The sequence below is a fragment of the Anopheles moucheti genome, chromosome 2, assembly GCF_943734755.1.
Source record: "Anopheles moucheti chromosome 2, idAnoMoucSN_F20_07, whole genome shotgun sequence".
Taxonomy (NCBI): Eukaryota; Metazoa; Arthropoda; class Insecta; order Diptera; family Culicidae; genus Anopheles; species Anopheles moucheti.
Genome location: NC_069140.1, coordinates 69,248,880 through 69,273,842, shown reverse-complemented (window position 1 = coordinate 69,273,842; position 24,963 = coordinate 69,248,880). Strand labels below are relative to the sequence as shown.

Genomic DNA, 24,963 nt, shown 5'->3' with positions numbered 1-24,963 from the left:
TTTATGATGCCGGGTATTTGTAGATCGTTCCCAAACCACTCGCAGCAAGTGAAAGAGGGAAGTAAGAGATAGGCTCATGGAGGTGCATGGGTCATTCTTATTAGCACTGCTCTCGTACGGTTGGGATACGTGAGGTTGGGAGATACGTCGGTAGTGAACCCTTGTCAGATGCTTTCAATAGCCAAGAGCTTTACTGACCACTCTGTTGGTTGATACGACGACTGTAGGATTATGTGTTGGATGGCGATAACTTGATAAGATGAATGAGGATAACTTGGGGGGAAAGGAGAACACAATAAAGTAAGACTAAGATATGTTCATCCAGGGCACCATAATGTCATGATCGCTATTATGGACTAACTATTTTACACCGTTTTATATTGCTTCTTCAACTTGTGACTATTTTGCTGGCAGTTTCAAGACTTCTAAGTCTCGTATATGATGATACATCTTTCTTTGTACAATATACCCAAAAGCTGCCGCAGTTTCCCTCCGTTCCACGCTCCAAAAAAGTCAACCCACAAAGGTCTATCGCGTAAATATTCATTCCAAGCCAAACAAGACCGCACCGTTGCGGTGGACCCTTTTTTCCCCTGTTATTTGCAAGTCAACATTTGCGACCACATTCGCACCAGCACATCATGGGCGTCCGGTTTAAATTCATTAAAATGCACTGCAAACGTGTGGCCCGGCTTTGATGCGTTCGGTGCTGCAACTACAGCATCACCGAAAGAAAAGGCCAAGCGACACCGAAAATTCTACCGCCCTGTCAGTCAACGAAAAACTTTACGCAAACCATGCGGCGACAAACGGGAAGGAAGGTGAAAGGAAAACAGCTTTTCCCTTTCGTTGTGTAGCGCAGGGTGTGCAGACAAAATTGTAGTAAATCTTTTGTGCTTCTACTTTCAACACTCTAGCGCTTGCTACTTATTTACAGCACCACCGGCATGTTCCATGTAAGAGGAAACTTTTGCCACAAGTTGAAACTTTTTTTTTGCCACTGAACTGACAGGGATCTACTAGCGTGAAAGGGAGGAAATTTTAAAAAAAGATGAAAAGAAATTTTAATTTTCACAAGATGCTTAAATATTCATGTGCGATTATTATTACTCTGGTTGCGGTAAAGGCAAGGGAAGGGGTTGTTGGTGGATCGATTTTTATGGCACGGAAGGAACAAAAAACAAGTTAGGATATTTGTATAGTTCTGCGTGCAACAGTCAGCGTACGTTTGAAATCTGTTTTACTGTGCTTTAGTAATGCCACTGAACGATCACGAGTGGTTCGAAATGGAGTTCATTCGCAGATATGCAGAACAAATCATAGCACTGGCTTTGAAATAAACAACACCGGCATGCATGTTGGTGTTCGTAGATCCTGCGGCACTAGATCCCCGTGCAAGTATTGATGCTCATTTGCCATTTGCCGTACCGGATGGGGAACATGTACATGACATGAGCTTTTGATTTTTCTCGTTGTTCATTTCTAAGCAATTTCGTTACAGTATTCTACAACCACTACCCGACCCAGACCCAGTCGTATCAAACTAATTGGAAAATTGCTTTTTAAATGGTTTCACATGTTGAAGTGTCTTGTGTTTCAACACAAGCCTCGTCTCTTGTGTACACCGGTACGTACCGGAAGCATTCGCCTTTCTCGCTTACCCGATGCTTGAGTGGTGTGGCCGCTGTGCAGATTGTTTGAAAAAAAGTGGTAAAAGGCTAATCCACAAAAGCAGTACAAAGGATTTAAGCAGGTTTGGCTGGAAAGTCATTGAATCATTAAATATTAAATTGCTTTCATGAAATTAAGGGATGTTGGAAGGATTTGCTTGGTTCAAACTAATGAGCTTCCGGGAAATAGGGATCGTGTGCTTTAATGGTTTGTTTATTGAATATGATTTGCAAGGTAAAAAAGTTTACTAAAAATGCCCGAATTTTTTTTTTTTGGAAACTCTAATTTTTTGTGCATGCATTATTAAATGGAAAATAACTTTAAGTTACTTCTTATTTAGTTGTAACTGAACAGTTGGCGTACATTTGCCACAAAGAATTCGACCAAATTTAGATCTTGCTTTATACAGGGTTTTACGATAGTTTTGATATGGCGAACACAACTTACTGAACGGCACAAACAAATAAGATAAACGGTAAAATTGCAACACAAGAAACTTTACTGAACCGGTAAAACGAGATATGGAATCACGTGCACAATTTAATAAATGCAACATCGGCCAGGCATTTTACGCATACAGTTGAATCCAGAGTTGAGATATAAATTACAGTATATTGCGAAATGATAACAGATACTTGTACTTAGTTTCCAATTAATAAAATCCTCGAAAATTTCATTATATATCTGAATTTTTGAATTCCATATCCTGTTTTTACGAATCAGATTTTTTTTCAGATTTTCCATATCCTGTCTATCGCAAAACTCTGTAAAATGGATTTTTAATGTTCTTCGCAACGTATAAAACATTAATTTCGAGTTCGGGAAAAAGTAATACGCCACAGCAGTAAGATGAAACAAACATAAATTTTCTTTCGTGTACCCTTGTATGCCACTGCCATATGAAAGGAGTATCATAGCACATCGATCGTCCCAAATGTGTTATTAACATTCGTAATTATTTTTCGCATTACGCATATTGTTCTTTATACCAGCCTGCTTGACACAGTAGTAAATAATTCAGTCGACCCTTAAACCAACGATCGAAACCTCCGGCGTACTTGCGCCTTTTGGCCAAACATTAATTCGAACAACCCAAGCTGTAAGCCGTGCCTATAAAAAAAACGGTTCCACAGCAAAAGTCATGAGACCGTTTAAAAAGCCATAAAAAAGGAATAAACAATAAAATCGGATTTCTTCCACACCGTTAAGCCGCAGGATTAGCAATCGGGGATTGAATGGTCAACCCCGGCCAGCATGAACCCCGGCCGGGCAAAGCGAACCAGTGTGAGACAATAACGAAAAAAAAACGCACCGGAAAAATGACAAAACAACAACTGTCTGGTATCGGTTATTGTGTGCGCAATGCGGATGGAGACGCCCAGTAGCTCATAGAATGATAGCACTCGCGCTGGAAGAGGGACAACGGAAACGGGCAAAGCGCACTACGGTGGGATTAAAACAAATAGTTCAAACGCTCACATCCTCTTAACCTGCACCGTTTATTGACCGCACCAAGCACAGACGAATTAATGTTTAATCCTTGCAATCCTAGCACACGGCCAACGGGAAGAAGCGCACACTTGTTTTGGATTTGTTTTGGCGCAATTCCAGTAAACAGCGATTTTTTGTTTGTGTGTGCGCGCTGATACTGCTATGACCGTAGCATACTGCCCACGTGTCGCACAATAAAGCTTAATGTATACAGGCGCAAGGGAAAATAAAAACCGCAAATGAAATGCTTTCGTTTGAAAGGTTGCAGTCGGTGGTTTAGAAATTCGGTAGCAGTAGCGATACATAAATGCGGTATCGTACCGCCTCTCCTCGCACAACTTGCTTGAGAAATCGCAAATGGTACAGTACAGATTGGATTTCATGCTCATTCCGGGACTGTGATCGTCTCAAGCTGAAATAATATGCCACGAGCAATCAAAAAATCTAAACCGAAAGCGAATTGGTGCGGAGTGCCGGGGATGGGAAACGTGTCGAAAACCACGTTTCCGGCAGCACCGAAATCAGCCGAAAACCACAAAAACCCAAAAATGTATTAAACGGGATTTGTCTAACCAAGTGGCAAACGTCGCCTAGCGGGCGCACCACCGGGAGTCATCACATTTGAAAACACGCTTTATACCGCCAACCAAAAACCATCGCCCGAAAACCCATTTCCCCAACCGGATTACCACCCGTTCCCTCATTACCAGCCGGTTGTTTTATTTGTCTCGTTTTTGGCTGCGATGTGTTTTCCTTTCTTTTTGTTTTGCCCAACCCGCCGCTACGTCATTTGTGCCACTCACCTTGTGCAAATACGAAAACTGTCAACATGCTATTGAACAAATTAATACCAAACATTTCGTCCGCCTCGTTCGGTATTTCGTTATGGAGAAATGTACGTGCAGGTGTGGGTGTGTGTGTGTATGTGTATTTTGGAACTGTGCCCGTCAGCCACGTCTGTTTTCACCAGTGCTCATCGGCACAATTTTTGCGCGCCACATTCAATTTTCCGCTGACCACACCGAACCACGTTTTCCGAAAACGTCACAAGCCGCGGTTTCAACTGTTTCGAGCACAATGTACGACGAGGTTGTAAGAGAAGTAGGAATAATAAGTATTCACGAACACTCCGTACAAAGCGGTCTGTAGAAATATATACACTACAACGTAGGGTTCCCCGTAGTATCGGAATTGGTATTTTTTTCTTTATATACGCGTACCGTGAGCTTCGACTTAAGTGGGATTAAAGGCGCCAAAAAATTACGGCTCTCATACGCGCTTAAGTTACCGTAAACGATCGGCGAGGACCGGCACTAGTCGTAATAGTACGGAGAGTCTGAAGATTTCGAGCAACGTGCATGCTTTGACCCCGAAGGCTTTGAGCACACTGAAACACGTTCACGTTGGGAGTAAGATAATTTGTGGCCGAACAGCAATTCCAAGGGAACGATGACAATGTACAGTGTAGGACGCACATGCAGGTATGCCCCACTGAATGTCTATATAATATTAAAATTCTTTCAATAGTGCCATATGATGTAAGTTGCAATGCGACCAATACTTATTTCATTAATTATTTTTCGTACAATACTCACCGTACAATGGATGTAAAGAGCACAGATATATGACATTCTGGTTGGGCACTGTATTTTTTTTTTGCAAGGACTTCTCTTATCGTGTGGATGTAGTAGCACGGCGCATGTGCTTGCCTATTCTGGTCGGGTTGACTTCGTGAACAGAGCGCTTCCGAAGCAACAGTATTTTCGAATTCGGTTCTTTTTTCGCTGCGTTGGCTATCAACTCATACTATTGTACACAGGGTGGCGTTTTGATAAGTATTTATGCTGGCTTTTGGTTTCCTTCGCTTGCATCACGCAGCAACAAACAGCAATCAGCATAAATCATTCAAACCAAAAGCTAACGGAGAAGCTTGGTGACAGTGATTCGACATAGTGCCACCATTTGGGCGGTATGTAGAGCACTTCACCTCGATGCAGTGTCAATCGGTGGAACGATACCTCACGTGCTAGTGGAAACCTTTCATAGTCAACCTGCCGTGCATCCACCTGGGAGGTGTTGCTCAGTATGAAGTGATCGTGTGGGTAAAGCTTTTCGGTATCTTCCGGTCGTGCGAGGATGATGATTTTAGCGCCGAAAACCTACCACAATCGAAGCCGGTTAATAACATTGCACACGTTTCACGTGGTGTGACGACATATGTTCAAATGCACTACCTGACAGAGAAGATTATGGCAAGGATCGGTGTGAAGTGGCGATACCGTCCCTTTTGGGCCTAGCCATGCTTTGATGCGTGGACGTGCGTCCGTTCGTCCGATGTAGTCAGGAACGGCAATGTCCGCGCGGAGTGCAGGAATTTGATCAAACAAATCATGCTGCGCTAGATAGGCAGCACGTTGCTCGCTCGACGAGGAAGTTGTTTCGCTACAGAGATTTTGTTCAACGAAGTCCCGAAACTTCATAAGCTTTTGTGACCAGTCATCATTGCTGTACTGCGACCCTAGCTCAATTGGAACTGTCCTTTCTCCTGCAACGTTGAGCAGATAGTTCGGATCGTGCCATCGTTCCATTGCCGGCCAACCATCGATTATTCCTTTAAGCACGGCTGGCTGCTTCAGGTCGTAGCATTGCTGTCTAATAAAAAGAAATCATTTGGGATGAACTTTTTGGTAACTTTTGTTCTATAGCAAAATAATTACCCAAAAAAATCAACCGAAGGACATTGCAGTACGGGAATATTGTTTAAATGGCTTTCAATCGGGCGGACGTTTTCTATCTTTGTATTCATCCTCAATCGTTTTCGAGGAGGCTCTTGCTTAACGATTTCAGCTAAAGAAAAAAGAACGAAGAAATAGTTACTATCTTTACGTACATAAAGCTCTTTCGGTACGTACATAAATAGTTCGACAGTGTTGATGCTGTCTCTGTGAGTAAATCGTTAGTACCGCTATTGCATGGTGTTTCGATTGGATAGCCCAGCATAAGTCCGAGATCGGCCAAGTATATGCTATCTTTAATTGAATCCGCATTACTTGCTGATATCCACAGCGTATAGATGATCTAAAAGGTTAAAGATTGAATAAAAAAAAACGTCTTATTTGCATTGATTTTTGGTTACCTACCCTTACGTATGTTATAATAGTAAACAATTCTCTTTCCGCCGGTTCGACTGTATTCCACTGCCCTGTGTGTAAGCGATTATACACAGTATCGTACAGAACACCGATTTTTATTAAATTTGTCGCAATGTTTTTATCTTCTGTTTGCGACCGCTCTGAGAACTTTGACAATGGTTCTAGAACAGCTGAAAGCACAACATGGTAAAGATGATTTTCTTTCACACATTCTCGATTTAGAATAAATGATTTATCGGAAACTATAGAAATTATCGCTTCTCTACACTGTTCCATGATAAAACTTGTGGTATTGTTTGTTATTGATGCACAAAAATAAATTTAAATCAATAAACGTCAAAGTGCCGCACCAGGGTTGCCAGCAGAACTAACATTTATTTTTAGCATCGATAATTTAGGATAGTAAATATGAACGATGCACAGATCAAAAAGTGAAAAAAAACGATTTTAAAGTTACTATGCATTTGTTCAAGCAATAACAATTGAAACCCATCTTATATTCGAATAAAATTATATAGTTCCAAAGTGCCGTCTAATCGCAGCTCATTCAAGATGTTCTTCTTCTTCTGTTTCTTCATCCGAGATCTGTCACGAACTGTCAGTAGAAGTGTCAAGCTATAAAGAAGAAGCGAATTCAGCAGGAGGCACGCAAAGCACAGTTCGTTGTTAAATATAAAATAGATTCGTGAAAAAAACTCATTTCACGCTTTTTTGTGGTGTGTAGAATATGAATGGTGCCGTAACAATGGTAAGTTTAGTGCGTTTATCACGCTAGCGATGTTTGCTGGTCCGAAAATGAGGAAAGAAAATTCGGGCACATCCGCAAGTGCAAAGTTGAGAAATCCAATATGGCGGCTGCCTTGAGCTTGCGTTTGTTCTGGAGGGGGTTCATAATTGAACCGGGTGTTGAATGTAGGGATTACTTCAAAGTTTGTACATGCTTCAATGGAAAAATATTGTGTTATAATAGCATGCATCTTGCTGCATTGTTGTGACAGAGTTCGTGTAGGCCGAAATGGACTGCATGCAAATATTAATATTCGACACCTGATTGTCCTTCATTAAGGTCCTTTAATCATTGCCGATTGCTGTGCTGTGCAATATACACCGTGATGCTCAAAACGAAATAATCCATATTAATGTATTTTCTCTGGTTATTCATTTTAGGGAAGCAACGAGTACAATTCCGGTAACAACAACAACAACAGCGAAGCCTCTCCGGTTCGCGAGGAGTATCGCAAGGAAGCGGAAAGTTCCCCGCCACCAGCCAAGATATCAAAGCGCGATAAAGAACGTGAACGTGATCGCGAACGTCGGGAGCGTCGCGAAAGGGACCGTGAACGGGAAGAACGAGAACGTGGTAAGTTTCTACGGCCTCTGGTGTCGTTTATATCTGGAATTTGTCTAATAAATGTTTGGCCTCTCCCCTGAATCCATGTGAATCCATGAACACGAGAGAAACAATCCGCTCGCGGGGGACACACACCACCTGTTGAACGGCCATAAAAGCATGCTTATTGATTTACAGTTTAATGGTAAAAGGATGGTATAGCACGGCTAAATACGGAAAGTCTTATTGGCGGCGAATTGTTCCGTTCGTTTACATAAGGAATTAAAAAAGTAACTGGTGGTGTTCTCGCACGGATATCGCTTCGCTGGTTCGTGTCCATGCCTCTTTTTTCTCTCTCTTTCTCTCTTGTCTTCTCTTTTCATACAGTTACCGGAAACTATTTATGCAAATTGATAATGTAAAATGGGATACTGATTATGTACCATGCTACTGTAAATAGTCATTAAATAATCAGATGTGTCTTTATTGTGCATCACCTCCTCTTTCTCTCTCTCTTTCTCTTTTCTCATTTTTCTTTCTCTCTCTTTTCAATTATAGGTATTGTACAATATCATGAACACTATTGTGCGTAATTCTCACCAAACCATATTTAATGCAAAATGAGCTAGACTATTTCAAACCTATCAATGTGCGTAATCCACATTTCGAAAATTTGTGTACATTTCTGCTGTGCCACATACTGATCTACTTGCTAAGGAAAATTGTCTTTTATTTTAGCAATTTTCTGAAGTTTTACAAACAGTGTGGGCTATTGACATGCCACAAACCCACACATACATCATAAGTTTATTGTCGAATGTGACCCAATTATCAATTCGTTGTAGTATATTAAGATCATAAAAGTTAAACTAATAGTTTAAAGTCTTCTTGCGTTACGCCAAATGCACTAAGCAATCGATCTTCCTTTACACAAGTTAGTTACAATGTTGATTTATGTTTGATTTTGCTCTGTGTATGCTTTTGACAAATTTTGCGACGGTGCCACAGTATACAATATTACATACACGTGCACTGGAATAACGCTAGAGTAGGTCGAAGACTTCTTAACTGTAGAAACAGTCGTTTAGTTTCAATTTGCGTTTAATATCTTTGAGACCTTGTTCTCTTAGCTTTGTGACTATTATCTTTGAAATCGAATAATAGACTGTGCCCGTAGTTTAAAATTCCTAGATCCATATTTACCATTCACTTCCATTATCGCTTCCACTGCTCATTATACGCACACAGCCAAATCAATTCATGAGATTTCTTCGTTTTTCTTTCTTTCTTTTTTTTTGTTTCTGTACTTTCAGCGGCTTTGATATCATAATGTTATGATAGTAGAGAGAATATTTCCAAAGAATACATGAATCAGAATGCATATAGCTTTAGTAAAAATGAAACAAAAGTATATTGCGCACCTATCATCCTTCCGAGAGGAGAATCAGTTGGTGCATGCTTTTCCCATCCATTGGTGCATGGATGATCGGTTATGTGGCTGGGAGGTAACATATTTTAAGTGTACTATAATAGCCTTTCATGGGCGGGAATATCAGGTGTCAGAATGATCCGATCGTTGGCCGGATATGCGTTGATATTAGATAACAGTTGGTATACTTTTTTGTTGATATCATGAGTACCACATCATCACTAAGCTCTGTATCAAAGATGCAATGTTTGTCATGCATCGTTTTGTAATGGTGATCAGACCTCCTGTTTTCTTCATTGGATTTAGTTTTGTGAAGCCGGAGTTGAGTTTCTGCATATATTTATTTAAGCTTTCCATCCTATCGTTTGGGCCATGGCAAAGGGAGCAGAGATGGTTGCCGATATGTTCCAGCGCTTGGGGTCGATCAATCGCTGGCGACTGGTTTGTGTATTTGGAGATTCTTGAGAGATGGTGGATTTGGGTAATATACACGTCTATTGCGTGTTTACTTAGTTACCGGATTGTTTTATTTCGATTACACTATATTACGCTTTCGTCCTAGGGGACCGGCTAACGAATGTCCTTCTTTTTTCTCTTTTCTCTCTTTCTCTCTCAATTCTTCTTTTTATCTAAATATTATCGAACTCATGGGAGATCGAGTGGGTTGTTCTTCTTCTATGCATCGTTCTGTATATGGACAGTACATCCACAGCACACAGTTAAATCGACGTGCGTAACGCGAGGACACGGGCTTCTCCTCTCCGTCGTTCGCTGTAACCATCATCGGCGTATATCCCAAATCGTAACGAATCAACATTCCTTACCCCAGGGAATCAGAGAGAAGGCGCTAGTAGAGATCGTGTGTAAATGATCGATCTGTTCTTTTTTCTCTCTCTTTTCTCTTCTTATTCTCTTTCTTTGTGGTTTCTTAACCTCTTAACACTTGACTGTATCTATCACACAGAGGAGAGATAAAATTGCGTCACAGAGAAGAATGTAAAGTGTGCCACGTGCAGAGAGAAAGTGTGGCGTATTGGGGACGTAGGAAACAAAACGAACGTATTACCGACGGCATCGCTGCATCCCCTATCTTCTCGAGATATCCTTTCTTTCGTGCCAAGGGAAACAGACGTGCACTGTATAAAACAAATCTCCCACCCAACTCCAAATATGGAAAGAGGTCCTGACGAACTGCAAAATTGCGGCAACACGGTGATCGTGTTTGTAACTATCATCATTGGTTTATGTTTTTTGTCCATCTTTCTCTTTCTTTGTCTCTCTTTTTCGTTTTGTTCAATCTGTGTTTTTTCTTTAATCGTACTTTCAGCGAACTGGGTTTTGTTCGTGATTAGATGACGTGATATAATTATACGTTGAAGGATCCATATCGACCTTTGTTCGAATGAGCCATACTTCAGCCCAATATTTTAGCATTTCGTATCATCATATATGCGTTGTTGTTGAGTATAATTGTACATCCCTGCTATTCACGAGACGAGAAGGTAGCCAATTTAATATTTTGAATTACTAGTAGTAGTACTTCCACTGTTTTTCTCAGCCATCGTCTCGGAATGGGCCTCGAAAATGAGATGTAATGTGTAGGCACGGTGTGGGGATGCTCGAAATTCAACAAGGACCTCCAGTGTCCGTGTGGGCGCGCTTCCCGTTCTGGTTGTACCATCAAATATCATCGCCACCATCTCAACATCGCAACTATACATTAATTACAGAGCCTGAGAGCGAGGCTGTTACCAGTTTTTTTTTCTTTTCTGTCTACGTTTTGGTTTTTTTCTCTTTTCTCTCTTTCTCTCTCTTTTTCTCTCTCACCTGTAATTATATATATAAATATTGTTCTCTTTTTCAAACATACAAAAATGTACCAAAACCCTTCATGGCGCCCGGATGCGATTTCTGGTTCTGCTGTGGAAGAAGTGACAAATCCAACACATCTCCTTTACTGTACTGGGCTCACTCAACACACGAACTGTTACCGTGCGCCATTTCTCACAACTAATACCATGGATCCCGAGGCATTGCTTTCTGTTTCATGTTTCCACATTTTCATTACGCGTTAAACGACCTATGTTTTATTTTGTTTTATAAATGCATAATCTGTTCCCAAATTTTGTAAGAATAGTACTGAAAATTTTTCAAACAGTACTAACATTGCAACTATTTTGTTAAAAGGTTTATGAATTTTAATCATCAAACCTTCTCTCTTTCTCTTTATCTCTCTTGGCGTAACGACTTACTAGGTCATGGGCCTGCCTTGTATGGCTTACTTCACTTATTTTAGCACGTAGCCGGATAGTCGGTCCTTGCTACGGGGGATTGGATCGGTCCGTCCGTGTGAAGAGCAGCGCCGCTACCAGCACGCCACCGGGCCGTTCCTTACCTCAATGGATCTTATTAACCCCAAAAACCTTTTTGATAGTTTTGAAAGTGAAGAAGTTGTTGAGCCCGTGAAGCATTGTTGATCGTAATGATAAACAATGCTAGATAACTTCCATATTCTATCGAGAATGTTACACTATTGATTCGTATTTAAATCCATCTTGCTTATACGATATAATTAACTCATCTGGTACCATTTCCTGAATGTGCTAGATTATGTGTGATATATAAATTATTATTTTGTTGACTACGGACTTGTTCCACTTGTCAAACAATGATCTGACCAAACGCTCTCCATTTACATGTGTCTGTGCCTGTGGTTCATACTCCTCTATTGATTATACCGCTTCGCCATTCACCGTCATCGAGTCAACTAATTAATTCACGTTATTTTTTCTTGTTTTTTATTTATTTTCAGGATCTATGTGTATCTCGTATTGTTTTTGTTTCTCTCTCTCTCTTTCTATCTTTCTCTATTTCTCTTTTTGTTTCATCTACTTCCTTACGTGTGCCAAAAGGTACAGAAACGCGCTTTCTATGCAAAAATACCACCCAAAGAACGATATACAAGCTATCTGCTACTACTACTACTACTACTACCACCAAAACAACTATTCTTCCTTCGACATCATGTTACATTTTGATACTTTGCATAGGCCAACAGTGAATCCGTTCGCCTATCTACTATTACCAATACTAGTGCCTACTGCTACCTCCGCTACTACTGCTACTATCATCACCACTACTACCATCATAATAGCTACCAGATCTTTCGTTCGTCCTTTGATGATTTTTGCATCACGTACAAACGCCTACATGCGTACTGCGTAATCGCGATGGTTGTTGGAGCAAGAATCTAAAATGTTGGCTCAAACCATCCCCCAATGCTCTCTGAAAGGTAGAGCGTAAATGAACAGAAAAGTACCAATAGTATCACACACATTCACAGCACGTGGCGAGCAAATGTATGAATAGTTGTGAACTTGTGCACATCCTCACATAAGTTGACTCCCCCAGATCCATGGAAGAGGTTAGAATTGATTTGTAATCTGTTTCTTTTTCTTTAAATATATTTTTACATGTTCTCTAGTGTAAAAGAGCTGACCTTTTTCCGTGCAAATTGAGCCAACCTATTATGTACACATTACTTTAACTTAAAAGTGTAATACACTCAGCATGTTACATATAAATAATGTTACATATAAAATAGAATAATGTTTTCTCTTGTGTTTGCTAATATCATTCATGTTCAATTGTAATGATTCAACCAGTTCTAGCAAAACACTATGTTTGTTCTGTTTTTTTTATTCGGAACTTTAATGTAAGTACCGGAAATGTTTTGATCGCATTAAATTGTTTAACACGCTCAGCGCTGCATCACCTGAATTCGGATGGAAATGGAAATCACTTTTGACGATTTTCACACGGCGTTAAAAGCGTTAAACATTTCACGGCGGTTTGTCGCATCTTCTACAATACATAAAGAAAGATTTTACGTTTGAAACCTTCAGACAAATTAAAGATATTTTCATATACCTGAAGGTAGTTTAATTATTTCACTTAGACATGAGTTGTTGAATTAACGTGTAGGTTTTCGATCAAGCCTAATGGTTTGATGGTTAGTGTTGAGTGTAAGTTTAATTTTCTTGTTTTTTTGTAATTCTTTTCCACCATGGGAATATTTCGACTATTGATTTTTTAGCTTCATGAGTGGTTTGTTTGGCACATTATACGGTTTCTGAATGTTTTTAGTATCTAAAATGGCTCAGCTCCAGCTTCTGAGGGAGTAATATAAAAAGCAAATGTTCTGTATGACTTTCTTCTGCTCTTAACTAGTACCTTATAGCGAAGGCATCTCTGATCATAATCCGCCCATAATGTCATCTTTCGCCGTTAAGGCACCAAAAAGCAGGGAGAAACAAATTCGAAACCATACGAGAATCAATAGATTTTAAGCTATATGGGTGTAGATTCGTTACATTCGAGTCTACACTAGTAAACAAGACGACAAACAAGAAGTTGTCTATAGAAGGATTTTATTAATGCACTGTTTTCTCCTCCATCCTCCTCGCAGAACCGAAAATTCTCCCGTACATCACGCAGCCAGTGTATGACCTTCGCCAGATTGGTGATGTGGCATTTGGACCGGGTACACGTTCGGCGCTACTGGGTATACTGGGTGGCGCCTTGCCCCGACTAAATACGGAGCAGATCGAGCTTGTATCGAGAGCCAAAAAGTACGCCATGGAGCAGAGCATCAAGATGGTGCTGATGAAGCAGACGCTAGCCCATCAACAGCAACAGCTGGCTAGTCAACGTACACAAGTGCAACGGCAGCAAGCATTGGCTCTCATGTGTCGGTAAGTTCTACGATTCAGGTTGATTATATTTTCGAAAATATTTTACCTATACGTGATTTACTTTATTTTACAATGCTATTGAGCAAAATTAAATAAAAAGACGAATATGATGTTATTTAAAAAGATACAATTCTGAATGTAGAAAACGTTGATTTCCGGTTTGTGCTTTGCTGGCATCGCTACATCGTGAAAGTAAATCCATTTTCATGCAATCATTGATGTCATTTAATACAAGCTGATAAGATCTGATCGTCTCAAATGGTCGTATGCTAATGTACATGTACACTTTTTTTATTTATTTAAATAATATATATTTTTTTAATTCTACTACATTATTTAAGAATGATTCCCTGACATATTTTCTTTTTCTATGCTTTTACAGTGTTTACGTCGGCAGTATCTCTTTTGAACTGAAAGAAGATACCATTCGAGCGGCTTTCCTACCTTTTGGACCGATCAAATCGATCAATATGTCTTGGGATCCGATCACACAGAAGCACAAAGGATTTGCGTTCGTGGAATATGAAATACCGGAAGGTGCACAATTGGCGTTGGAGCAGATGAACGGCGCAATGCTCGGGGGGCGTAATATAAAGGTCGGTCGACCAAGCAACATGCCTCAGGCACAGCAAGTGATCGATGAGATCCAGGAGGAAGCCAAAAGTTATAATCGCATCTACATCGCTTCGATCCATCCGGACCTGACCGAGGAGGACATCAAGAGTGTGTTTGAAGCGTTTGGGCCAATTATGACGTGCAAGATGTCGCAAGGTAATGCGGTACATACACACAAAGGATACGGATTCATTGAATATCAGACGAACCAGTCCGCAATTGAAGCAATCGCCAGTATGAATTTGTTCGATTTGGGAGGACAGTTGCTAAGGTGAGCATAAATTTAATACTTTGTAATGAATGCAGATAACTACATTGTTTTGTTTGCATATTTTTTTTACAGAGTTGGTCGATCCATTACGCCACCAAACGCACTAATGGGACCAGCTGCAAATTCAGCAATGCCTACGGCAGCTGCCGTTGCGGCTGCTGCTGCTACCGCCAAAATCCAAGCAATGGATGCTGTGGCCACAAATGCAGTGCTAGGACTGTCCGCTACTACCCCTGCGCTGAAGGTTGGTCTCACGGGACTTCCGCTTAATCCAGCCATTACAACGGCAGCCAGCGCAGGGTTTGTCGCACAAGCACAATTGGCCGCCGCAACCCAGGCCGCAGCTGCTATAAACAGTCAGCCGGGTTTATTGGTCCCACCCGTCTCGCTTGCTCCATCGCTATTGGTTAATCCGGTGCTGGGAGCTGCAGCCAAACCACTTCCTACAGTATTGAGCCAAGCGAATCCGGCTGCGGTAGCTGCGGCAGCGGCCGCGGCAGCAGCAGCAGCGGCCGCAGCCGCAGCGGCACCGAACGCTACCGCTGAAGACGTGTACAAGAAGGCACAGGAGAAACAGCAAGAGGAGTTACAGAAGAAGTTACTGGAAGAAGGAGAACCGCAAACGTTGCAGCAGCAAGAATCGATGTCAATCAAGGGACAGAGCGCTCGGCATTTGGTAATGCAGCGGTTAATGAGGCCGCGTGAAAGCAAGGTGGTCATTCTTCGCAATATGGTCGGACCTGAGGACGTAGACGAGACGCTGCAGGAGGAGATTCAAGATGAGTGTAGCAAGTATGGTGCTGTGGACCGGGTTATTATCTACAAGGAGCGCCAATCGGAGGGCAACTTTGCCGAGGACGACAACACGGACGTGATCGTGAAGATCTTCGTCGAGTTCTCGCAGGCCACCGAAGCAGATAGAGCCCGCGAGTCACTGAACGGCCGCTATTTTGGCGGCCGGTTGGTCAAAGCGGAGTCTTACGATCAAGCTCTCTTTGACCACGGCGATTTGTCTGGCTAAACCGATGACGTGTGGTTTTGCTATAATTCCGCATTTTATTTACACTCGAGGAATAATCCGCAGATCAACTTGCGACATGAATAATGTATTTACATGGACAGTAAGAATTGCATATTGGCCATCTACAATTGAAATATTTGTATTTTCATATGTTCCAACTGAGTTATAACCATGTTAATTAGGCCATTTTATGTATCTGTCCAGATAGCAAGCCGCAGCATCGATTTGCCAGAGAGATTGTACGGAATAGTATGTCATTTCAATCATCATATTTACCACCAATATTGCAAGCCCCACTCAACTTGAATCCCTTTTGAAATGTGAAACAGGGGTTAATTATCCCTTTTCTTTGAACCGTACATTGTGGTTCGTTTACTTTTAAATAATACAAACATCAGATCGTAGGATTAATAGTAACCAATCTTCGATTAAACACATAAATACATGCACTGTCGAGTTTTAGATTCTATTTTTATTGCACTGGAAATGCTAGTAATGTTCAGTGCGACAGACAGAAGGGATCATTGAAAAATGCATAAATATTTTCTCATTGATGCGGTGGTTAGTCTCGTCCTCCTAAGCATAAACAAGATTTGCTGCAAGAGATGTGTGTGTGTGTCACATGTACGCAATATTTAGGAACACATGGATTTAATAATATGCATAAACTTAGAGCGCCGCAACGTGGCGCTCTGCTAATATATTATCATTAAAATGTATATACAAACAGGGAAGCCTAACGAGGATTACTCGTTATATGCCTCCCGTTACTACTTGATCAAGCAAATATAAGACTAATGTCTCCGAAACAAAGTACGTGTTGTTTTGTTATGATTGTATCTATTTTTCGTGTTTTCCTTTGCCGGGCATCACTTCATACTCGTCGTACTGAGGGAACGATCCCATTCCAGTTTTTTGTTGTTCCAGTGCTGCTGCATCTTTCGGTTTGCTATACTTTGCTTCTAGTTCAGCTGCGTTACGCTCTTTCATTCTCATAATAGCCAAATTTTTTAACAGCTCCTGCTCCGTAGGTGGTTCCTTCCTGGAAGCAAGCAAAGGGATATTTATACTCATATAAGAATATACTAATGTTTTTAATAGGCCTACCTTCTACCGCGTAGCCAAGCTTCCCACTCGGCAGTAATCTCTTGATCGTATGCTTCTTTAGCATTAGGTTCGAACCAGCGGGATGCACGTCGTCGTCCAACGGACGGATCGGGCGGAATTTCATAATATTTATTGCCAAAATAATCCTCTCCGACGTAATTTCCCTTTATCTGGCGGGGTCGAAATGATTTTAGAAAATTGTCCAACACAATGCGCAACAAATTACGTGTCGGTGGACCGTTTGCCATGTTTACTTTCGTCTATGAATTAACGTGAGAAAACTACTTCAATAAATATACAATAATTATATAAACAGGCACACTCCAGCACTGACCACCGGTGTCGAAATTTTCTAGAGCATTTTGTAAACAAAGCGACCTATGATTTACGTACAATTGACATTTTGCTACTCGTTTTGTCAAGCGGTGCTACTGTAGGTAAGGAAACAGTAGCGTGGATGACATGTAAAAAATAGAGTATTTTACTGCTGTAAAAACTGATTTATGATTTACAAACAAGACGAATATTTTGTATTGCAAGATTTTCCATTGCAAACTACCCCGTTTGTACATATGTACATGAACTAGTTAATAACATTTGCAGATACGTGAGGGAGAGAGTGAGTAAGATGTTTAAAGGTGGAGTGCACGAGGTGGAACTCCCGGGAGTTTGAAATAGATGCCAACTACGCGTAAGAGTAGGCGAGAGAACGATAGTCTCGGATGAAAAGCGCTAGGGAAGGATCCGAAATTCTTCACAGTTTCAAAGTAGCTCTGTCGACTAGCAAGGTGTGCGTTGAAACGTGTGCAACTTCTCTGGTCGTTAGGAAAAAATACACTGAAAGATCGTGAATTGTTTCGTGTTCAAGTGAAAATGTGGGTATTTTTTATTACATTAAATGGTTCATCGTGAATAGTGCAAATATGTTATATTCTGAGTCGTTTTTTTCGACCGAAAAACATGATGCAGCGCTGTTGGTGGTGTGTTCGGGTCGCGTTCCATTTCATACACAGTCGAATCGAGACAGGCAATAGTGTTCGTGTGTGAGAGAGGATCGCTCGCACCACTATTCTTGCTGGGCGCGTACGTACACGAATGTGTGTGTGTATGCATGAACGGCAGCGAAAAAATGTCCGATGTTGACGACGACGACGACATCGCTGGTTTTGTGTTCGTTGTGATCGGCGTGGAATGAAGTTGTCCACCAGCGGAGTAGAATTGCTCGAGAAAAGTTTGTGCCATCGTAGTCCGCAACCATTTGAACCTAGAGAAAGCATTTTCCGTGCTCTACGAAAACGGTCACGGCAGGGTTTGTGTGTGTGTTGAGTAAAATTTTGGTGACGTGATAACGTTTGTGGTCCGCGGCATCACCTCTACAGCGCACTCAAAATTCGCGATCCTGTGCAGGGTAGAACGATTCCTAACGTACAGTGTTGGAGTGTTTAAAATGCATTTAGCAAATCATGTGTTTTGGGGTATTATGTGCGTTATGTAGTACAACGGACGTTGTTCGCGGTCTAGTGTAAAGGCGGCTCTAAAAGTGACACATTTTTGGCTATTTCTAAATTGTGCGGGAGGGGCTGTGCGTACAGGAGCTGCATTGAATGTTTATAGGGACATCCCAAAAGTCCCTCCAGTGGCCTGAAATTGCTTCTACATAATCTTCTACGTAAGCTGTGTAAAGCGGGTTATTGTGATGGGCAAAAGGGTTTCTTGCAAATTTCTCAGTTGTTCGCCTACTGCCTCTTCGCAGCTCGTTTATCTCGTCCAGAAGGGAGTAGGTGTTGACGTTTTTTTTTTAATTTTGCGCAACCATTGCTTAATAGCCATTTCAGACCACTTTGACTCGGGATCGGTGGTATATACACGGTGGTGTGGTTTTTCGAGCGTGAACAACATATTTGGGGAGCAACGAAACCTCATTAGCCTGCGAAAGGAATGAGCCGTAAGTGGAGTATGGGTTCGCCCGTACGCTGCTGTGCTGCAGTTGTGTTTGTGCGAACCACGCCGATCGAGTGTGTGCCTCGCTAGAGCGGCGGGTGTGTATGCACACATTCTTCCCATCGTCGGTGGTTTTCTTTCGCATCGCCGTCTTTTTTTAATCATTTGTTTGCTATAAGAAGCGAAAAATTCCGTTCCATCTTTACAACTACGCCTTTTACATTGGATTTTTTTTCGTTAGTTTTTGCTGTTGCCGTTGATTGTATTCGCAAAAGCTTCAATAGAACAAAAGCCCTCTTCAAAGCATTCCGCTGGCTGTGGTGTGTGCTGAATCAAATCATTCGTAGCGAAGCACCTTCTAAGCACACGCACACATACGCAGCAATCTACAGAAGCAACAAATTACCTGTGATTTGAAGGGAATTTGTGAAGGATATGAGCAAGAGCGCTAAAAAGAATTGATAAAATGCTGTTCTGTTTAAAACTGAATGCCGATTTTAATTATATGGAACAGTGGAAAGAAGTTTCCAGTTGCCTACTGTGGTGGTCGTTTTTTGCAGGAGAAAGTGACTTGCTGCGCTATCCGGTTGAATGTGTCAAAAAACATGATTGGATCTCGTTTGCTTCATCTATTTATCGTCGTGTGCCTCTTGCCATTGGATTTTACAATCCTACTTCATGCACGCAGTAGCGTTGCTGTTAGTCATGGGCGCTGTGTTGTTTATTGGTCTCTTTGCAAAAGTCCAGCCACTACATACAGTACAGCACATAGTACATGAACAACACAAAATACATTGACGGAGAAAATGAGGCGAAAAAATGATATCATACGATTGAAAGTTTATGAGGAAAGAATAATTATTTGTTGTGATTCAGCCAAATTTCATCACAGATGTGCCACACATTTGGATGTTTGCAAACAAACTCTCCTTAATAATCCAGAACACAACCGACAGCATTGTTGTCTTTCAAATGTTTGATGATACATGTGAAATTAAAATTTTCTAGTACGGTCTAATCAAAATTTGAAATCAGACATTTGATGATGAATTTTGGCTTTATGTACATTCCAGTTTTCATTCTGTGAGAAGGCATCCCAGGATTGACGCAAACTCTTAGCGCCAAGGTATTGCGAGATCGTTCCTATTTTATTAGCTCCTATTTGTAAAACCATATATCTTCAGCTGCTTTTAGACGCAAAAAAGTTCTGTCAAAGGAAATATGATAAGGACTAAACGTTCAACTTAGTTACAAACATGTCTAAAACCATTAAGGAAGCAATACGGCCTGGCCGTTCCTGAGTAAATAAAAAAAAAACCATTAAGGAAACAAATGCACACTTTATTACTTACATTATACTGTTTCGTGAAGATGCTCAATTGTATTAATAATGTGCAAGTGTTACGTATAAATGTTCAACTTTTGTTATTTTACATTTTTTCAGCAAATATCAATAGCTTGAATTTAATAGCCAACATGTGCTAAAAGTAGTCTGCGAACTGTTCAGTTTGCGACGACGGTAGACTAATGTGAGTGAACAGTGGAGAAAATATTACACCGGAAAACAGAAAGGAAAATTACCGGTGTAAACAAAGAAGAAAAGCAAAGCATCTTAACATTACCGTTTTCCTTTGTAGTGTAAGTGTATGCATGTGTGTGTAAGTGTGTATGCGCCTAGCTGTGTGCGTTCAGCCCTACCAATTGAAGCAGTCGGCAAAAGTTCTTTTTGTAGTTAATTGTTTGATATTTGCAAAGGAAGTGTAGTGTGATAGAGAATAGGAAAGAAAATTCGATTACGAGCCTACCACAAGTGTGCGCAAGATGTAGTGGGAAAATGATGGCAAAACCAAGCAAGCTAATGGCAGGGCGGAGAAGCTGCGTTACGTTCGTGAAGGCGGCGTAACGGAAGATGCGCTTCAGTTTCGCAAACATCTATTCACCGTGCGTGAGTGTGTGTATGCGCGCGCGCGAGATGTTGTTGATGGTGGTGTGTATATGTGTGTGAATTTGTAAAGGAAGAAGTCGTGCGAGTGTGTGTGCGTGTGCATTTTTTGGATTTCGTCCTGTCAACCTGTTTTGACGTTGTTCGCCGCCGCCATCGTGGGTTGCGGTGGTGGTATGTTTTTTCCGGTCAAAGGAACCGGGCCGCCAGTGTGCGTGTGTGTGAAAGCGTGTTATAAAACAATCATTATTACCACGTAACGAAAACAGAGAATATTAAAAAAAAGGAGCGTGTGGTGCCGGTTCGTGGTTCAAGATTTTAAACAACAGCGCAAAGCTTGTTACTGGCAATCAATTCGGAGGAATCCCAGCAGACGACGAAAAGCTTTATAGGACTTTTGCTTTGCGTGAAACATTCGGTGTACGTTGCTGCACGTGCAAGGTAAGGACATTAAAAATAATTTATTTAATTTGATTTACCGGTAGGAAATATTCTGTACCATCTTTACATCACTTCCTAGGAGGATTGAAGGATAGTCAATTTATTGCTTAAGATTTTTTATTAAAAGATTTGTACACAACTTGATAGAAAATCTATAGCTTCCTCCGGTACGGAAGCAATAAATCAATTACAAACATCAAACGTTCCGGCGTTCAGACAAAACTAGTGTTGATTTCTATCTATCATACCTGCTTGTTTATCGTTAGTAGAATCAGGTGAAGGCTTTATCGCTGTGAAGTGTGTACAATTTAAAGTTACGTTGTCGAATGTTCGATCGGAATAAACAAAGATTGATCTTTCTTAAAATTTGTTTTATGTAGGGGATGATTTTTTGCTTCAACTTATATGGGGGTTCCACTGTTTATTCTATTTTGCGACATTAAGACAACATTGTTTATTACTGCTGAATTATTCTTATATTAAATTTCACTGTAGAAGCAAAAAGTAATTTTTGTAATAGGAAAAAGATTCCACTCAATGTGTAATATAATCGTTACAGTTAAGTTAGGAATTTTGTGAAACGGTTGGCAGCGTTATAAATATTCCTAAGTCTTCTCATAACGAGTATGATTGTTGGGTAGCGTTTCGCATGATGAGCAAATATAAATGCTACGATAGCACCACTTTTAAAAGGTATAAAATACGCATAATGACCATTTGCGACTACCGATTGCGAAGTCTGCACAGTTGAAGCAACTGAAAGAATCGGTTGTTTACGTATCTTAAGACGGTGGCCAATAGTTAAGGATTAGTAATCGCAAGTTCCATCCACCAAAGAATTTGGGTAGAGTTACAGAAAGTTGATGCTAAGGAAATAGTTTCTGTAGCAGTAGATAAATCCTTAATCCATCGAAGTTATTTTTAATATTTTCAAAGCATTGGATGGTGTTTCCTTTACTAACGATGCAATACGGCATTACTATGTAATGGCGTGTATAAGACAAATTCTCTTTTCTAGGTTAATACTAAAACCTAGGAGTGGAATAAAACCAACCACCCGCCTAACAACTAAAACATTGGAAAGGATTAAACTCGTTACAAGAACGCTGGTTGCAGTGTGATTTTGTTAATAATTTTCTTAATATATCACTACTAGCCTGCAAGGCTGTACCGGTTGTTGTCCTTCGGGTTTCAATTTGACTAATGCTCCCCGAACATCCCACAAAACACTTTGCGGAGGATGCAAATGGTGTAGAAATATTGACGTTTGACGTCTTGTGTGAAATGGGCCAACCGAAGGCGACACATGTTGATGGTTCCTGTTCGTGTGCATTAGCGTGGCCGGCTGTCTGGAGTGCCCACTTGTGCGTATTATCGAACGAAGCGAAATGGGTATAGCTTCAATAGTTGAGGAGCCTTACCTTCTGTGTCATCGCTCATCGCTTCCTTGAGGTTATGTAAAGGAGTGCTCAATAAGTTTTAGCCATGCGTCTGCCAACACACAAATTCGTAATCGTGCACGTGTTTGAATATGGCAATGGAAGAAGGTTCGCCAATAGAGAAAAGGCGATGTAAAAAAGCAACTCCCCCCCCCCCCCTCCCACTGTGGTTTTGTGGGCGTGCATTATGCGAATTTGACTTCTATTTTATTTAAGCCCAACAGCCGGTGAGATCCACGTGGGTCGCCGGTGAACAAAGCAAACGAGAATAAGTAAGGCACGCAAGCTTGTAGGAAGGAATAAACCGAAAAAGCTGTTTCCTAAACGACCTCTGTCTTGCGTCGCTCGTAGCAAAGCTCTCGCTCGAGCGTCCTTGGTTACATTTGTCACCACCTGATAGCACGTTTGATGGATCGTGTATTAAAGGGCAGTTGTACAAAACTAGGGCTAGGAGGTACGTTGCATCCGTGCAACATACGATAAGAGGGAGAATTTGTGGTTATGTTGGATGGTTTTACCCATGTGTTAAGTTCGTTAGTGTCATGTTTATTGGATTGTTTGGAAATGCTAAGGAAAGGAATTAATTTTATTTATTTAATTTCTAGTATGACGGATTTGTCGTATTTTCAAGTAATGCAATTGCTTATGTTTTAAATTATCTTAACGTTATCTTAACGTACTTCTGTTATTCTAAGCTTTTCATATTGACATTAGACACTTCACAATTACTTACAAACGAAATCGTCAATATTTTTACTAAGTTTGTTTACGTTTGTTAGTATGTTTTAAATAAACGTCAACATTTTGTCTGCGTTTTCGTCAACTTTTTACCGTTGATTTAATAGGTTAAAGAAATTAGACAACAGTTTGAACAGATTATAAAAATCAAATCATCAAAGCCAGCAGCATAGCAGCGCTTGATTAAGCATTAATAATTTAGTTATCTATTCCTGTGTAGCCCCATCAACAAAGCCACACATATGTTCGGTTTACCAATCGTTGCGAATGCAGTAGAGGGGCAGAATCTGCAGTGAAACTTTCGCGGAATTTCAACGTTTGCATGGAAGTTCGTGATCTCCAATGAATTACTGTCCGAACTCGTTTGTCTGCTGGAGCTAATTCTAGAGTGGAAATTCGTATAATATATGAATAATACGTGATATGATGGTGATTGTGTGTAAGAAGCGTTTATCTTTTCATGCAGGGCTCCGCAAACTTTCCTGCACAACGGTTGGGTTGTGCTAAATATTTGGTTTTAGGCTGTCTTAACTTGTCAAAGTATTTTCAAAATATAGATTGTGGAAGTACGAAAAAAGTTACTAAAACCATGATGGAGTCTAAGGGGCATTTTGAAGTTGTACAAACATTTCATCGCGATAGAATCGTGTGGAGTATGTCGCGTCTTGCCGATCCCTGCTCGATTGTTAGACTACATTGTCGTCGAATTCAGAGCGCAGACTGTTGGGTCTGGGCACGTACATTTTCAAATCAAATCAAATGGTTTATCGTCTATAAACTGCTACTGATTATTTGCGGTAGCGTTGGGCCATCCCTTTCGCTCTGTAGCCAACCGGTTCGCCTTTGTTGCTTAGTTCGATTAATTAGAGTGAGCTGATGTTTGACGTGTGTAGTTTACAGTAGCTGAACAAAATTGCAACGTAGAATATTTAATCTGGCAGAGAATGAAATAGTATAGCAAAATCTAGCCAGAATATTTTGAGCTGCAACTTTGGGCATACTTTTAATTCGTTCATTAGCAACCATCAACATACGGTGCCCTTGGCGTCTTGCTGCTCCTCAACCGAATGTCAAATTGATTAGTTGCGCTTTTAAAAAGCATTTTCTGATCGATTGTGTACACCCGCTATCATGTTGCCTTGTCGATGGCGTGCAATCTGTCCGAGATTGAATGTATGATCTACCATGGCGTGTGTAATAAAGTTGTCTTCTGCCACCGGGGGACCATTTGCTACGTAGCGTGTGATACTTGAAGCACTTAAAGCTCTTCCAATTGCTTCGACTAGCGATTGATATGAAATGGATGGTGTGTGTGAGTGTGTGTGATTCAAGTAAATTGACGTTGAAGAGAACGAGTTATTTTTTTTATGTAACTGAAGGAAATGGCGAACGAAGTAAATGTGTGATTTAATAACAAACATGGCACCCACTCCCAACCGTAACTGTTGTTATATGAGCTCCATAGGCTCGATCAGGCCTGTCATTTAGGTTAGTACCGTTGACTTTTCGGCAATGGAAGGTGTGTATAATGCACATTGTGGGAAGTAGTAAAACCTTCAAACTTCTCCAGCGGAGGTGGCATAAATAACCATAAAAAAGCGTTTTTGGTGTATTGCGAAGT

General features: G+C 40.8%; 4 protein-coding genes across 7 annotated transcripts in view; 1 reads left to right on the top strand and 3 right to left on the bottom strand.

Annotated features, from left to right (window-relative positions):
* LOC128298232 (uncharacterized) overlaps nt 1–4,023 on the bottom strand; it is a 28,332-nt gene extending 24,309 nt beyond the window's left edge. Inside the window, exon 1 of the mRNA XM_053033979.1 lies at nt 3,966–4,023. Coding sequence (XP_052889939.1) covers nt 3,966–4,020 — 55 coding nt within the window. The 5' untranslated portion in view covers nt 4,021–4,023. The remainder of the gene's footprint in view (nt 1–3,965) is intronic.
* Nucleotides 4,024–4,806: 783 nt separating this feature from the next.
* On the bottom strand, nt 4,807–6,590 carry LOC128297526 (bifunctional peptidase and arginyl-hydroxylase JMJD5). Its single transcript, XM_053033193.1, has 5 exons — nt 6,303–6,590; nt 6,075–6,240; nt 5,880–6,009; nt 5,397–5,814; nt 4,807–5,321 (listed from the first exon to the last, which is right to left on the bottom strand). The coding sequence occupies exons 1-5, from the start codon at nt 6,588–6,590 to the stop codon at nt 5,064–5,066; spliced, it is 1,260 nt and encodes a 419-aa protein (XP_052889153.1). The 3' UTR covers nt 4,807–5,063.
* Nucleotides 6,591–6,930: 340 nt separating this feature from the next.
* LOC128299237 (poly(U)-binding-splicing factor half pint) lies at nt 6,931–15,736 on the top strand. Of its 4 annotated transcripts, none has more exons than XM_053035136.1 (5): nt 6,931–7,062; nt 7,482–7,674; nt 13,542–13,827; nt 14,210–14,713; nt 14,786–15,736. In XM_053035136.1, exons 1-5 carry the CDS (start codon nt 7,042–7,044, stop codon nt 15,732–15,734), a joined length of 1,953 nt encoding a protein of 650 aa, XP_052891096.1. In that variant the 5' UTR covers nt 6,931–7,041; the 3' UTR covers nt 15,735–15,736. The 4 variants fall into 4 exon arrangements, with proteins under 4 accessions (XP_052891096.1, XP_052891098.1, XP_052891099.1 ...); XM_053035138.1 differs by lacking the exon at nt 6,931–7,062 and adding an exon at nt 11,886–12,497 and having other exon boundaries at nt 7,544–7,674; XM_053035139.1 differs by lacking the exons at nt 6,931–7,062; nt 7,482–7,674 and adding exons at nt 8,991–9,149; nt 11,886–12,497.
* An 801-nt stretch (nt 15,737–16,537) lies between these two features.
* LOC128299238 (NADH dehydrogenase [ubiquinone] 1 alpha subcomplex assembly factor 2) lies at nt 16,538–17,177 on the bottom strand. The gene is made up of 2 exons (XM_053035140.1): nt 16,842–17,177; nt 16,538–16,776 (listed from the first exon to the last, which is right to left on the bottom strand). Exons 1-2 carry the CDS (start codon nt 17,087–17,089, stop codon nt 16,575–16,577), a joined length of 450 nt encoding a protein of 149 aa, XP_052891100.1. The 5' UTR covers nt 17,090–17,177; the 3' UTR covers nt 16,538–16,574.
* Nucleotides 17,178–24,963: the final 7,786 nt, after the last annotated feature.